Raw genomic sequence first — 17,580 nt, 5'->3', positions numbered from 1 at the left:
TTTCTTTTCCTCACCGGTGACATACCCCAATTTCCCATGAGCACCAATGGCCAATTTTGCAGATTGTAACCATTCTAAGCAGTTTGTACCATCCAACTTGATTGTAGTGATGGTCCCAACCCCAAAGAGCTCTCCAACACCTCCTTCCCCTGGTCTCATTTCATTTGCAAATTTGTTTTCAACTCCACAACCCTCCATAACTTCTAGAATAGATTAGGAAATCAATTTGAAATGAAAAGAAAGGTATTTATCTCCTTTAGAAACCTCAAACACCTTCCTGGTACCCTAGAAGCCCCTCCCTCCAAAGACTCCCTTTTCCATGGGAGTGGGAGAAGAGAGAAAAGAGGCTACCGCTCCCTTTAGAAGCCTCCAAAAAGGCTGGGACTTGAACCGCCTCCTTCAAAAAACCTCAATGAACCCTAGAAAACTAGAGTGCCACTTCCTAGGTCAAAAATGAAGAGTCCTACTAAATTTGGACTCTCCCCCTTTGTCCAGTTCTTCCTGATTTTGGTGTTAAACCCTAGACCAGCTATTGGGAGTTGTAAATCCACAAAAAAAAAAAAAAAAAAAAAAATCTTAGTTGAAGTCTTTGATCAGCCCTTTACCTCATCATGCAGTTGAACGATCTAGGGCTGCATGATGGAGCAGCTCAAAAAATCTTTAAAATTGCTTTGATACCAAAGTAGAAAAGTTTGGATGACCTGTTTGAAGGGATGAGAGATCCATCGTATGGACGCCCAAATCTTGCAGAATAAAGGGGCGAATTTCAACAAAAATTTCTCTCCCTTCAACTGGGAATCGCATTCCCTATTTAGAAAATCATATTTTCAATGATCAATCTTGAACCATAAACTGAACCAAATCTGAACCAAAAAGAGTAGGAGAGGATTATACCTGATACGGAGAAATAATATCTCCCAACGAAGGTGTTCACGCCCAAGGAAGGATCCAAAGACTGCTCCCACTAAAGATGGCGTAGTGTAGGATAGAGCAGAATCAGCAGTGTTCTTCTCCAAGAACTCTGTCCTTCGCAAGAAACAGCAGGACGGCACGTGAGCACAGCTTCCTATCAATTCTTTCACAAAGAATTGATGTCAAGATCGAATCTTGACTTCTCCCACAGAGTTGCAGATCGAACTGGATGTCTGGCGGCTGTAGGAAGGAGGCGGCAAGAAAGATTTTCGCAGGGATTGCAGAAATCTTTCTTCTGTGATTTTTTTGCTCTGAAGAGGATGTGAGTATGTCTTCTAAAGGCTGCCGCTTCCTCCTTTTGTAACCCCAAAAGATCAGCTCCTAATCCAATTAGGAGCTGCTGATCCAAATCATATTTGGATCAGACATCTCTTTAGGTGATAAGGATAAACCCTTATCTTATCTGCAGATTAGATCAGCCTTCTCCTAATCTCATTAGGAGGTTTCTAGATCTGAATCATATTCAGATCTGGACTCTTTGAGTGGATGGGGTTAAGACCCTATCCTATCTGTTGATCCATCTCAGAATTCGCCCATATTTAACTTATTAAATTAGTCCAGTTCGAAATGGGCTTTAGGCCCATTAAGCTTATGAGCTCACTTGGCCTTCCTAACTGCTGCCCAGTTGGGCTTCCTTGTATGGTGTGGGACCCAAGCATTGATCTACACATCAGCCACATGGGTTCGGCCTAGCCTTTGTTACAAGGCCTGGCCGAATACACTACTATGGACAGTGCACCCCCTGAAACCCATCAAATGGGCTCTGTGGGCCCAACACTTACCCTAAGTAGTCCCTGGGCCAAGCCACCTTGTAACACCCAGGGACTGTGGGTAGATGCAAGATTAGCCCATCAGGTATTATCCTCAATGGTCTTACACTTAACCTCTCAGCCCATAATGATCAAACACTGCCCGACAAGAGAGGACCTCTCCCTCGGCTTCAAGGAACAGTGTTGCACTCTCTACTTATATGGATCCCGGGAATTAAAACCTTTTGCAAACATTTTAGAAACGATAATATATATACTTTTATATCTCATATAAAATATATTTTGCAAAACAAATCTCAACGTTTGAAATCGGTTGCCAGTAGTCTTGGTTTCCATCAGTGAGAGTGCAACCCCAATCATTACTTTTGTCCGACAAAGGGGCTGATCCTGTCACTATGATCACCCACTCAGATGAATTCTTAGACTGTCCCAACATACCTAGGTTTTGACCCTTGCTAAGGATCTCACTGATTGGTACATCAAAGACACCCCAATCCAACACCTAGTGCAGTATCATAATCGAGTCTAGGGGTCGGGTGTAACTTTCCAGTTTTGCCCATTAATCTTCAAGGTCCAGGGCAATACTGGAAATCTGATCTAGTTCAAAGATTCAATTAATCCTACACTGTATGTGCCTAGGGTCTCACCCTGGCAGCTGAGACAGGCCACCCCAACCGACTTGGTGGCACAACAGTGTCAGCCTTATCAGGATAGGTCTCCCCAGACCGACCCACTGGCTGTGAACATTCTAAACTAATACGAGTCTCATTAAGTGTCCAGTTTAAGGGTATTTCACAGAAACATACCAAGGGAACATGAATCAAATATGCACTTTTATTCATTTACAATAAACTCATAAAGTAAATCATTCTGATTGAAGCTAAGGGCGTACAAAACTGTCTAACACTATTTTGATATAAAAACTATAAACGAAAGAAGAAAAGAAAGAGAAGAGAAGGTTTCTGCAGAGAAAGAAAGAGAAGAGAGACAAAAGAGAATGGGAGAAGCCAAAAAATTAGGTCTGGCTACCCCTTTCATTAGATTATATACTCACAAAAAAAAAAGAGAGTACAAAACATGAACTAAAGGGCCTAAGGCCCAATAACTCCCTAACTACTATGCTATGTAAATAAAAACAAGTAATATCAACCCAAAACTCAACAACCAGTAATCAAAACTATTTAGGGTTGTCTACACAACCCCCAACCTGGTGACAGCAAGAATTGACCCAGGTCTCCGCTATTGAAGGGATGAGAGATCCATCATATGGATAGTCGAGTACTGTAGGAAGGTAGGGCAAAATTTCAAAAATTTCTCTCTTCCATGTGGGAATCGCATTCCTTGTTTTAGAAAAATTGCATTATTCAATGATCAATCTTGAACCAAGAACCGAACCAGATCTGAACCAAAACAGTAGGAGAGGGATATACCTGATACGAAGATGCAATATCTCCCAACGAAAGTGTTCACGCCCAAAGAAAGACTCCAAAGACTGCTCCCACTGAAGATGACACGGTGAATGGTGGAGCAGAATCAGCAGGGTCTGTCCAATGAACCGAATTCTTCAGCAAGAATTCGGTGGAGGCAGTGTGCACGACTTCTGGTCAGCCTTTCTCCAAAGACCGATATCAAGACACTTCTTGATCGCTCCTACAAAGGATGGAGATCGAACTGGCTGTGGCGGCAATTGGAGGAAATCGCAGGGAGAAGATGGCGTAGCTACACTGTTGATGTCTTCTCTTTGGGTGCTCTGAGATCTGATCTCTGAGATTTCTGGGATGCATGGGATGAACTGAATGGTTCGCCCCCTCCTCCTTTTATAGGCATAAAGAGAGCTCCTAATCTCATTAGGAGTTTCCTAATCCAAATCTGTATTTGGATAAGGAGTCCTCTTTAAGAGATAAGGATAAGCCCTTATCTTATCTGCAAATTAGATCAGCTCTCTCCTAATCTCATTAGGAGGTTTCCAGATCTGAATTCAGATTTGGACTCTCTGAGTGGATAGGGTAAGACCCTATTCTATCTGCTGATTTAATCACAGATCCACCCCCTTATTTAACTAATCAAATTAGGCCAGTTTGAAATGGGATTTAGGCCCAATAAGTCTAAGTGCTCAAAATGCTTCCAACATGTTGCCCAGTTGGGCTTCTTTGTATGGCGTGGGACCAAACATATCTACACATCAGCCACATGGGTTCAGCCCAGCCTCTGTTACAAGGCCTGGCCAAATTCACTAAAAAGACAGCGAACCCTCTCAGCCCATCACATGGACTCCTAATGGGCCCAACACTTACACTAAGTGGTCCCTGGGCCAAACCACCTTATAAAAACCCAGGGACTGTGGGCAGATGCAAGATTAGCCCATCAGGTATTACCCTCAATGGTCTTACACTTAACCTCTCAGCCCATAATGATCATACATTGCCCGACAAGAGAAGACCTCTCCCTCGGTTGCAAGGAACAGTGCTGCACTCTCTGCTCACATGGATCCCGGGAATTAAAACCTTTTGCAAACATTTTGAAACCATAATATATATATATTTATATTCGTATATAAAATATATTTTGCAAAACAAATTTCAACAATTGAAATCGGCTGCCGACAGTCTTGGTTTCCATCAGAGAGTGCATCCCCGATCATTACCTTTGTCCGACAAAGGGACTGATCCTGTCACTATGATCACCCACTCAGATGAATTCTCGAACTGTCCCAACATACCCAGGTTTTGATCACCGCTAAGGATCTCACTGATTGGTATATCAAAGACAGCCCAATCCGACACCTAGTGCAGTATCATAATCGAGTCTAGGGGTCAGGTGTAACTTTCCAATTTTGCCCACTAATCACCAAGGTCTAGGGCAATACTGGAAATCTGGTCCGGTTCAGTGTTTCAAGTAAACCTACACTGCATGTACCTCGGGTCTCACCCTAGCAGCTGAGACAGGCCACCCCAACACTTGGCAGCACATCAGTGTCAGCCTTAGCAGGATAAATCTCCCCAGACTTATCCAACGACTGTGAACATTCTAAACTAACACGAGTCTCATTATGTGTCCAGTTTAAGGGTATTACACAGAAACACACCACTATAACATGAATCAAATATGTACTTTATTCATTTACAATAAATGTCATAATGTACATCAATCTGATTGGAGCTAAGGGCATACACTGTCTTAACCACCCAGAGACATTACCAACCAAGCCATCATCATTTGGTTATTAGTTAGGGTTAGTTATACACAAGCCTAAGCATCCAAAGAATAACTGATACCCTTGAAGGGATGAGAGATCCATCCTATGGACGCCCAAAGATTGCGGAATAAGGGGTGAATTTCAAAAATTTTATCTCTCCCTTCAACTGGGAATCGTATTCCCCATTTAGAAAATCATATTTTCAAGGATCAATCTTGAACCATAAACTGAACCAGATCTGAACCAAAAGGAGTGGGAGAGGATTATACCTGATACGGAAAAATACTATCTCCCAATGGAGGTGTTCACGCCCACGGAAGGATCCAAAATCTGCTCCCACTGAAGATGGCGCAGTGCAGGGTGGAGCAGAATCAGCAACGTTCTTCAAAAGAACTTGATCCTTCGTAAGGATGAACTGGACGACTTGAGTACAGCTCCAACCAATCTTTTCACAAAAGATTGAAATCAAGATCCAATCTTGATTGCTCCCAAGAACTGGAGATCGAACTGAAGGAATGGCAATGGCAGGAAGGTGGCGGCAGGAGAGAATTCGCAGTATGCAGGAAAAGGTTGCCGCCCCCTTCCCCTTTTATAATCTCAAAGGGATCAGCTCCTAATCAGATTAGGAGTTGCTAATCCAAATCATATTTGGGTTAGAAGTCCCTTAGTGATAAGGGATAATTCTTATCTTATCTGCAAATCAGATCAGCTGTCTCCTAATCTAATTAGGAGGTTTCCAAATCTAAATCTTATTTAGATCTTGGACTCTCTGAGTGGATAGGGTCTAAGCCCAATCCTTTTAGCTGACCCACTTCAGAATTCACCCCTTTAAATGACTGATCAAATCAGCCCAGTTCGAAATGGGCTTAAGGCCCATTAAGGTTATGTACTCAAAAACCTTCCAAATCGCTGCCCAGTTGGGCTTCCTTGTATGGCGTGGGACCCAAGCATTGATCTGCAGACCAGCCACATGGGTTCAGCCCAGCGTTTGTTACAAGGCCTAGCCGAATGCACTGCTGAAGATAGTGTACCCCCTGAAACCCATCAAATGAGCTCTATGGGCCCAACACTTGCACTAAGTGGTCCCTGGGCCAAGCCACCTTGTAACACCCAGGGACTGTGGGCAGATGCAAAATTAGCCCATCAGGCATTATCCTCAATGGTCTTACACTTAACCTCTCAGCCCATAATGATCATACACTGCCCGACAAGAGAGGACCTCTCCCTCGGCTGCAAGGAACAGTGTTGCACTCTCCACTTATATGGATCCCGGGAATTAAAACCTTCTTGTATACAATTTAGAAACCATACATATATACTTTTATATCTTATATAAAATATATTTTGCAAAACAAATCTCAACAGTTGAAATCGGTTGCCGGCAGTCTTGGTTTCCATCAGTGAGAGTGCATCCCCGATCATTACCTTTGTCCGACAAAGGGGCTGATCCTGTCACTATGATCACCCACTCAGATGAATTCTCGGACTGTCCCAACATACCCAGGTTTTGACCCCCTCTAAGGATCTCACTGATTGGTACATCAAAGACAGCCCAATCCGACACCTAGTGTAGTATCATAATCGAGTCTAGGGGTCGGGTGTAACTTTCCAGTTTTGCCCATCAATCTCCAAGGTCCAGGGCAATACTGGAAATCTGGTCCAGTTCAAAGATTCAATTAATCCTACACTGTATGTGCCTAGGGTCTCACCCTGGCAGCTGAGACAAGCCACCCCAACCGACTTGGTGGCACTACAGTGTCAGCCTTGTCAGGATAGGTCTCCCCAGACCGACCCACTGGCTGTGAACATTCTAACACGAGTCTCATTAAGTGTCCAGTTTAAGGGCAATACACAAAAACATACCAAGGGAACGTGAATCAAATATGTATCTTTATTCATTTACAATAAACTCATAAAGTACATCATTCTGATTGAAGCTAAGGGCATACAAAACTGTCTAACAGCTCCCACTTGCACTTAGGTCCAATCAAGTACTAGCCGGAGTCCCAGACTTTCCATGTGTTTCATAAACACATTCTGTGTCAATGGCTTAGTCAATGGGTCTATCACATTCTCCGCTGATGCTACCTCTTTACACTATCCTCCTGTAGGTCCAGCGTTGTCATACAGCAGTGGAACGGGTGATGTGCTGAATTCCAAATTCAGGAATGAACACCTTCATTCATAAGGCATCCTCACTTACGGCAATGCTTTCGGCTTGGGTTGTGGACTATTAATTTGCTAGTTAGGACCCCTGTTTGCTGACATTCAGGAAACAACACATGATCCTATCGTGAAGACATATCTAGATGTAGACTTTCTATCATCTGGGTCTGATTGGAAATCGGCATCTGTAAACCCCTGGATCTGTAGTGAGCTACCATCGAACACTAGACAAAACTCTTTTGTCCTTCGAAGGTACTTAAGTATGTTTTTCACAGCAGTCCAATGCTCCTGCCCTGGGTTGGCCTGAAATCTGCTTACTACACTCACTGCCTGAGCAATGTCAGGACGAGTGCACAGCATGGCATACATGATGCTCCCTACGGCAGAGGCATAGGGAACGTCTTTCATGCCATCAATCTCCTCAGAAGTCTTGGGAGACATCTTCTTTGGAGAGAGTGACTCCGTGCCTGAAAGGAACATTTCCTTTCTTGGAGTTTTCCATGCTGTATCTTTTGACTATTTTGTAAATGTAAGCAGATTGGGATAGTCCTATTATCCGCTTCGATCTATCTCTATAGAGTCGAAGACCCAGTATATAGGAGGCTTCTCCAAGATCTTTCATGGAGAATTGCTGCGAAAGCCATACTTTCGCCGTAGTTAACATTCTCACATCATTCCCAATACGTAGAATGTAATCTACATACAGAACCAAGAAGGTAACCTTATCCCCACTGTACTTCCTGTAGACACAGGGTTCATCCGGATTCTGCTCGAAGTCAAACGATTCGACAGCAGAGTTAAAACGGATGTTCCAACTTCTAGAAGCTTGCTTAAGCCCATAAATGGATCTGTTAAGTTTACATACCATGTTTTCCTGACCTGCAGCAATGAAGCCTTGCGGCTGCTGCATATAGATATCTTCAGTAAGATCTCCGTTCAGGAATGCAGTTTTGACATCCATTTGCCAAATCTCATAATCGTGGTATGCTGCTACAGCTAGCAGGATCCTAATGGATTTAAGCATGGCCACAGGCGAAATGGTTTCCTCATAATCGATGCCCTCTTTCTGAGTGTACCCTTTCGCCACCAGACGAGCCTTGAAGGTCTCAACTTTACCATCGGGGCCCTTCTTCCTCTTGTAAATCCATTTGCAACCGATTGCCTTTACCCCGGAGGGCGGATCTACTAGAGTCCAGACTCCATTGGTCTCCATTGAGTCCATCTCCGCTCTCATGGCCTCCACCCACTTCTGGGAATCTATGTCCAACATAGCTTACGCGTAAGTCACGGGATCCTCCTCACTAGTCAAGGTTTCCACCAGGTAACTATCCTGGTCATAACCATAACGGACTGGTGGCCTGGATGCCCGAGTGGATCTTCTAAGTTGGTCACTACCTGGAACTTGTGGGACATCTCCCACTGCTCCTGAGCTCTCCTCATCCAGAACAACTTCCTGACGATGGGTGTCCAAGATATAGTCGGTTTCCAAGAATTGCGCATTTCGACTGCAGAACACTTTCTTCTCACTTGGGTCATAGAAAAGGTAATCTACAGAGCCTTTTGGGTAGCCTACAAATAGGCAACGGCTGGTCTTAGATTCCAACTTGTCTGCACTCGTTCTTTTGACGTGTGCTGGACAACCCCAAATCTTCAAGTGTCTGACACTTGGTTTCTTTCCGGTCCAAAGTTCATATGGAGTATTCGGAACCGATTTGGTTGGAACCCGATTCAGCACATAAATCGCAGCCTCTAATGCGTAACCCCAAAAGGATGTGGGTAACTCTGAGTGTATGAGAAGCGACCGGACCATATCTAATAAGGTCCTATTCCTCCTCTCTGAAACACCGTTAAGTTGTGGTGTAGCAGGAGGAGCTAATTGTGATACTATCCCATTGTCCTTTAAGTAGTCCCTGAATTCGTCAGAGAGATATTCGCCACCTCGATCGGATCGAAGGGCTTTAATTTCTCTCCCTAACTGTTTCTCGACCTCTTGTCTAAACTCTTTGAACTTTTCAAAGGATTCAGACTTGTGTCTCATTAGGTACACGTAACCATATCGTGAAAAATCATCTGTGAAGGTGATGAAATACACGTGTTGATTTCGTGTCCTAACACTCAGGGGACCACATACATCAGTATGTATTAGGTCAAGTGTGCCTGTACATCTTTCAGGCTTACCGTCAAATGGCCGTTTCGTCATCTTGCTTTGTAGGCAAGGCTCACAGGTGGGAAGATCTTCTACAGCTAGAAAATCCAAAGGACCATCCTTTACCAACCTTGTGATTCGGTCAACACCGATGTGGCCAAGTCGGTAATGCCACAGACACGTGGGATTAGCTGTATCACGGGCTCTCTTCTTGGGGTTTTCAACCGACGTAGTTTCGGTTATGTTAGTTTCTAGAGAAGGATGTAGAACATAGAGACCGTTCTCCAGTTCCCCGTATGCGATGAATCTGTTGTTTTTTTTAATAGTAATCGTATTACTAAAGAAGACAGAATAACCATCTGCACACAGTTTTGAGACAGAAATCAAATTTCTTCTTAAATTTTGTACATAAAGACAATCTTTCAATACAATTATTCCTTCTCTAAAATATAATTCCACGGTTCCTATGGCCGCGGCTGCAACAGTTGCAGTGGTCCCCAAGTAAAGTGTGACTTATCCCTCACTCAGCCTTCTACTTACCTTGAACCCCTGCAGTGAGTTACACGCATGAGTTGAAGCCCCGGAGTCAATACACCAGGACGTAGAAGCTACCAACAAATTGGTTTCTATAACACAAGTTTCGAAATTACCTTTCTTGGATTCTAGGTAGGCAAGACAATTCCTTTTCTAGTGGCCGGTCTTCTTGCAAAAATGACAGGCATCTGATGCCTTGTCCTTCCTCTGTTTCTTGGGTTTGGCAGCCTTTTTCTGGGGCTTTCTCTTTGCCTTCCTTTTCTTGCCCGATTTGCCAGTTTCAACAAGCATGGCAATGGGCTCATCCTTTTTAATCAATTCTTCGGCCCTCTGCAACATATTGCTGAGTTCCTGCAAGCTGACGTTCAGCTTGTTCATGTTGTAGTTCATGATGAATGGATTAAAGGATGGAGGCAGAGAGTTGAGAATAGCATCGATCTGAGTTACCAGATCCAGCCCGGATCCAAGAGCCTCTAGTTCGTTGATATAGCCCATCATCCGAAGACAATGGTCGTGAACTTGTTGGCCCTTGGACATCTGCGCGGTCATGAACTGTTTCAAGACCTTCTGCCGAGTAGAACGATTCTGCTCTTCGTACATTGTCCTAAGACTGTCCAATACGTCTTTAGCAAGTTCGATCTGATCGAACTGCCTCTGAATTGGATTGTCCAAGGAGGCAATGATATAGCAGCGGGCAAGGGAATTTTTCTCCTCCCATTCTTGGTATTCTCTTCTTCGGGCCTCAGAAGCCCTATCTCCCGGACGATCCGGGGCAGGATTCTTTGCTACCTTGTCCAATTTCTCAGAGGTTAAGACCAACATAAGGTTCCTATACCAGTCAGCATAGTTTGGGCCTTTCAACTTGTTGTCATCAAGTAGCTTTGCAAATGATCCGTTTGCCATTTTCTGATAAAAGAGCAAACATCAGTCCACGACCTAATTTGATTCATGTTCATTTCATAGATATGGATTTTAATCTACGATCCATTTCCATTTATTCGTCTCTGAGATTTCCCTCCTTTCTCAGCGACGGAGACTACGGGTTGTCTCTGGAAATGTGGGAAATCACATAGGGTGCATGAGGCCAACTGTTTCAGCTGCATAACCCCACCACCTTTCTGTGAAGGATCATATCCACTCATCATATGCGTTTTCCCTTTGGCCTCTGTCAGACAAGGTTCAGAGCCGTTTTCAGGTAAACCTTTCTATCCAGTGAGTGCTTACCCATCATATTCGTGAACGCCAAGGTACCGTGAGAGAGTTCCCATTTTCTGGTGAAGCCCCTCCCACATCGGTCTATGACGCCCCTATCATCTTATGAAACACTTAGACAAGCCCAACAGCAAATGGATAGCCCATTTTCTGGTGCGTTTCCTCATTACTGAAGGACCCATCCTTGTGCTAATGATGGAAGGCCTTTAGAGAGTTCATCATATGAATCTCCCTATCACATGCACTCATATTATCTGGAGGGAACAGATAATTACGCCCTAGTTTTATCTTTAGGTCAAACCAAAGTGGCTCCCACTGACTTTCATAAAGCCAGATTTTGGTGGGCCTAGATCGGCTAGGGTTCCGCACGAGACCTCATGATGAGGTGTGGGGCCCACCACTGAGGGAGGTCATCCAATGACCAAAAGGGACACCATGGCAATGATGTGCATTCAGCCATGGTGTGCGAAAGAGCCACTGTCGATTGAGCATGGGCCAAGTACTTATGGCCCATGTACGTAGCACATCACACATCCATACATCACATGCAGGGATAAATTGATCCAATCAATTAATTATCTGTAAAGCCCATTTGAAGCCCATTTTAAATCCATAATATTAACCATTAACATTATCTAGGTATATGGGCCGAACGGTTCAACCCATATAGCTTTAAGGGTTAAGTGGGCTTTTAGCAGTTTTAACTGTTTAAAACTGGGCCTTTACAGGTTGGGCCGAATTAACCATTCAATTAAATATCAATCCTTAGGCCCATTAGTGGGAAAATTAGGGCCGACTTTCAGCCTTGATTAAACCCTAGATTCGGTCCAAACAGTTTGAACCAATCTTGGTTCGAATGGGTCTAGGGTTTGATTTTTAATTAAATCTTTAATTCAAGAAAATAATCTGAAATTAATTACTGATAAAAGAAAAGCAACAATCAGTAAATCAGGGCTGTTCGCACAATCCATCCTGCAAAACAAAGGTTAGATCACAGAATGCAGTTTCACAAACTGCAAATCGCAGATGGCGATTCTCCCATCTGCGAAATCTTCTTCTCTGCGATATCTCCCTTTCTGCGCCGCCATCTTCGATCCATAATTAAAATAAATAGAAATCCTATTTCTATTAATAATTACAACAAATCGAATACCTATACATTGAGTCTAGAAAATAAAAAAAAAAAAAAAAAATTATTTACAGACCAAATGTAATAAATAAATCAAGAAACTGCAAATCTTGCAGGTTCCCTGCGCAAACCAAGATTTCGATCTCCTCTTGTACGAACAGCCCATAAATCAAGAAAATCATAAAGAACAATTCTAAATAATAATCAGATTTATATAAAATTAATTTCAGATTATTCGCCCATTAATTTTGGGAACAAAATTTCCCAAAACCCATATCTGCGCAAATCGGGTAGAACACCTTCTGCCCATTTGCGCAGGTTCAGATCTGAAACAAACTGGTTCAAGATTTGAACCATGGCTCTGATACCACTGAAGGGATGAGAGATCCATCCTATAGACGCCCAAAGATTGCGGAATAAGGGGCGAATTTCAAAAATTTTATCTCTCCCTTCAACTGGGAATCGTATTCCCCATTTAGAAAATCATATTTTCAAGGATCAATCTTGAACCATAAACTGAACCAGATCTGAACCAAAAGGAGTGGGAGAGGATTATACCTGATACGGAGAAATACTATCTCCCAATGGAGGTGTTCACGCCCAAGGAAGGATCCAAAATCTGCTCCCACTGAAAATGGCGCAGTGCAGGGTGGAGCAGAATCAGCAACGTTCTTCAAAAGAACTTGATCCTTCGTAAGGATCAACTGGACGACTTGAGTACAGCTCCAACCAATCTTTTTACAAAAGATTGAAATCAAGATCCAATCTTGATTGCTCCCAAGAACTGGAGATCGAACTGAAGGAATGGCAATGGCAGGAAGGTGGCGGCAGGAGAGAATTCGCAGTATGCAGGAAATCTCTCAATCTCTCTTTCTTTAAGAGAAGAATGTTGTTGATGATGTAAAAGGCTGCCGCCCCCTTCCCCTTTTATAATCTCAAAGGGATCAGCTCCTAATCAGATTAGGAGTTGCTAATCCAAATCATATTTGGGTTAGAAGTCCCTTAGTGATAAGGGATAATCCTTATCTTATCTGCAAATCAGATCAGCTGTCTCCTAATCTAATTAGGAGGTTTCCAGATCTAAATCTTATTTAGATCTTGGACTCTCTGAGTGGATAGGGTCTAAGCCCAATCCTTTTAGCTGACCCACTTCAGAATTCGCCCCCTTTAAATGACTGATCAAATCAGCCCAGTTCGAAATGGGTTTAAGGCCCATTAAGGTTATGTACTCAAAAACCTTCCAAATTGCTGCCCAGTTGGGCTTCCTTGTATGGCGTGGGACCCAAGCATTGATCTACACATCAGCCACATGGGTTCAGCCCAACCTTTGTTACAAGGCCTAGCCGAATGCACTGCTGAAGACAGTGTACCCCCTGAAACCCATCAAATGAGCTCTATGGGCCCAACACTTACACTAAGTGGTCCTTGGGGCAAGCCACCTTGTAACACCCAGGGACTGTGGGCAGATGCAAGATTAGCCCATCAGGCATTATCCTCAATGGTCTTACACTTAACCTCTCAGCCCATAATGATCATACACTACCCGACAAGAGAGGACCTCTCCCTCGGCTACAAGGAACAGTGTTGCACTCTCCACTTATATGGATCCCGGGAATTAAAACCTTCTTGTAAACAATTTAGAAACCATACATATATACTTTTATATCTTATATAAAATATATTTTGCAAAACAAATCTCAACGGTTGAAATCGGCTGCCGGCAGTCTTGGTTTCCATTAGTGAGAGTGCATCCCCGATCATTACCTTTGTCCGACAAAGGGGCTGATCCTGTCACTATGATCACCCACTCAGATGAATTCTCGGACTGTCCCAACATACCCAGGTTTTGACCCCCTCTAAGGATCTCACTGATTGGTACATCAAAGACAGCCCAATCCGACACCTAGTGTAGTATCATAATCGAGTCTAGGGGTCGGGTGTAACTTTCCAGTTTTGCCCATTAATCTTCAAGGTCCAGGGCAATACTGGAAATCTGGTCCAGTTCAAAGATTCAATTAATCCTACACTGTATGTGCCTAGGGTCTCACCCTGGTAGCTGAGACAGGCCACCCCAACCGACTTGGTGGCACTACAGTGTCAGCCTTGTCAGGATAGGTCTCCCCAGACCGACCCACTGGCTGTGAACATTCTAAACTAACACGAGTCTCATTAAGTGTCCAGTTTAAGGGCAATACACAGAAACATACCAAGGGAACATGAATCAAATATGTATCTTTATTCATTTACAATAAACTCATAAAGTACATCATTCTGATTGAAGCTAAGGGCATACAAAACTGTCTAACAACCCTTGGGTACACTTTCTGGTTTTCTTGGTCTCAAAATTAATTCTAGGGAACCCACCCTGTTCCTGTGTGCTATTAGTATGGGCTTTCCATCAATGCAAGTTCTTGAACACCGGAATGACTTTCTTATCAGAAGCTTGAAGTGATTACAGTATCCAATTGAAAGCATCTTGATTAGGGTCTTGTAACATAGCAGGCTTAGGTGGTCTTTGGTTAGACTTTCTAAAGGATCTTTCAAAGCCCAAGAAAACTGGAAAGATCTTTTAGACTTCCAAAGATGAAAATAAAGCTTAGAATGATTGTTCAAAGCCAGAAATTGAGGGAAAAAAATGCTTCAACTGAACTTCATATTTTGACTGCTTTTTTGGGCTTCAGCTTCTACTATGCTGTTGCTTTCAAAGAACACCTTTCTTAACCATAATAAGATCTTTCTTGTGTTTTATGGCTTTCATCAGTTCAGCCATTGTCTAACCAAATGGAGCTTTAGTGTTTCTTGCTGGTCTGGGTATCTAATGGACTGATGATGTGGGTAATCCGCAGAAATCATGTCATGGAAGACACTCCGTATTGGCAGCGTGTAGAATGCTCCATATGGCCATTTTCTTCAATAAAAAGAAATTTAGAACTGAGAGGGATTTTGTCATGTGTAGAATTCCCATGCTTAAGCCTATTGTCTCTAGGTGGTCGTAGTCTGCATTGCTCATACACAAACAGACACAAGAAGTGCCTTGAGCACACGATACCTGTTTATCATGCCAATTTCTTTTCATGTAATGCTTCTATTCTTTTCACTTGTTAATTAGTTTTACCCTTTTGCTGGAATGACTTTTAGGGAGCCTTTGCTTCTAACAATGACTTTCTTCTACATGATTTGAAACTTTGCATGATTTAATGAGCACAACTGGTGTAGGCTGAAGGAGTAGGGTGCTAGACTTATACTTCCTTTTGCACCTTTTTTTTGTCTGCAGCTTTTGCTTCTATGGAATCAGTCCCTTTACAAGAAAGCCTTACAACTAAAGTTAGAGTTTTTCACATGATGATTCCTTTTTTTCTTTCAGGTTTTTAACACCTATGGCTCCATGGGTAATGCAGCATTACTTCACAGATATGGATTTACGGAGCCAGATAACCCTTTTGACATTGTTAACATTGAGCTAAACCTGGTAACTAAATGGAGCTCATCGTTATTCTCTGCTCGATATACCAGAGCAAGGCTGTTGTTTTGGAGGAGATTAGGTTTTTCTGGGTGTATCAGTCATAGTTGTGAATATTTTGAGATTTCTTCAGATGGAGAACCACAGCTAGAGCTTGTGATTCTTCTCTACATCATTTGCTTGCCTGAGGTAGTATATGATAAGTTGAATAACAGAGTATCATCTGTGGAGAACATCAATGAATCCATGAACATTCTATTACTGCACAAAAATAATGCCGAAGTTCCACTAGGGACTACAGAGATTGACAAGGATTTGTTGTTAACAAAAAATGTATGTGATGCACTTCATTCACTTGTCGATATTCGGGAAAGTTTCTATGGGCAGAACTCATTAGAAGATGACATGGAGGCACTAAGGACATGTTGCATGAGAGAAAGGAAGTTGTACCATTCCCTGACATTGCGTGTGACAGAGAGGAGGATTCTCAAGAAACTTAGGACCTATGCTTCCTCCAGATAATGCAAACCAAGATGAAAACATATTTGAGGAAATGTTCAAGTTGACATAAGTGGCCGTTTTGGCAGGCAGAAAAGTAGGGGGAGAAGGAACAATGCCATTGCCAACGCAATTCCCCTGCCTTTTTCTCTTTCTTTTCCCCCGAGAGTGAGCTCTCTGAGAATTAGCTTAACTGGATGGTTCTTTACTTTGCACATCTATTTATTGTTTTCTAGACTCTCGAGTACCCTTATTTATGTATGATTCTCCACATTTGGCATCATTTATAATAGGAAATAGAAACTCAATTGGTTTTTGTAGAAAAGTAGATTCACTCAAACAGCAAAGATACAACGACAACAAGAACAAGCAACAAGAAAGAGACAGGGAAAAACAGTGATTACTACAACTGCAACTACAAGTCTACAACTACCAACATTACAAGAAGACCCAGAAAACACTGGACTAAAATGACGACTTCAAAAAAGGGTTCCAGAACTGAGAAGCCCTTTCTGCACGGTGAAATGAGCAGCTTTGTTAGGACTAATACTAATTTACTGAAAGAAACGCCTAGGCTTCTGCAAAGATGAGCAATGTCCTACACACAAAAGAATAAATCCATAGGGTAGCCAGCAAGAGGGTTAAGAATGCGGTTCACTAACTGGCTACAATCATTTGATTTTCATAGGCCAGCTTGAGAAAGAAGTTGTTCCTTTCAACTATTTGATTTTCTTTGAACCCTCTCAGCTAAAATGTTAAAGAGTCTACATTTGGATTTTCCAATTGAAGGAGGGAGCCCCAGATAAATTGATGGCTTCTGAGCTTTTCCACTTTTGTTTTTTTTTTCAAGTGAAGACTTCTAAACAAAGCACAAGAGAAAGATGTAGGGGAGATAGGATCTCCTTGCCTAAGACCCCTTGTAGCTAGGAATACCATTCACCCGAACCTGATAGGACACAGAAGTAATACACTTCATAATCGATTTAAACCCACCTTTGTCCAAACCCCATTCTCTCCAACACCTATTATAAGACAGTAATAATGCATTTCAGGGAAAAGAAGTAAATCCTCATAGATGGCAAGATTGATGAAAGAATATTCCACAATATCACCGACATAAGGCTGGTTTAGTCCTATAAAGAAGTTAGGGAATCACTCACGAGGCAATACAAGAAGAGAGAGACTTGCGAACTGCCAGGCAGCACTAGATTAGGCTCACAAGTTGCCTCACGAGGCATCATCAAATCAGATTCATGAGTCGCCTTGTGACTTTGTGAGGCAGCACTAGATCAGACTTAGGGGTTGCGTCATGAGAAAGTGCTCGACGAAATCCACAAGTCATCTTGTCAGTCTACAATAATCTGCCTAGGTCTATTAATGGTACTTGAAACTCTGTGGTCCAACCCAATATATGATTCTATTATCTCAAAGTCAGATGAACTATATACATTATTGGATTGGATTCAAATGGAATGAATAGAATCCGATTAAAAATCA

The 17,580-nt window shown here is 42.6% G+C and overlaps 1 protein-coding gene across 2 annotated transcripts in view; it reads left to right on the top strand.

Moving 5' to 3' along the window:
- LOC104589235 (SET domain-containing protein) overlaps window positions 1-16,408 on the top strand; it is an 82,383-nt gene extending 65,975 nt beyond the window's left edge. For both annotated transcript variants that reach the window (XM_088901375.1, XM_010247485.3), the window contains exon 5: window positions 15,490-16,408. In XM_088901375.1, coding sequence (XP_088757501.1) covers window positions 15,490-16,107 — 618 coding nt within the window. In that variant the 3' untranslated portion in view covers window positions 16,108-16,408. The remainder of the gene's footprint in view (window positions 1-15,489) is intronic.
- Window positions 16,409-17,580: the final 1,172 nt, after the last annotated feature.

Source organism: Nelumbo nucifera, chromosome 3, assembly GCF_055504915.1.
Source record: "Nelumbo nucifera cultivar China Antique chromosome 3, China Antique-T2T, whole genome shotgun sequence".
Classification (NCBI taxonomy): Eukaryota; Viridiplantae; Streptophyta; class Magnoliopsida; order Proteales; family Nelumbonaceae; genus Nelumbo; species Nelumbo nucifera.
This window is presented reverse-complemented; position numbering and strand designations above follow the sequence as displayed.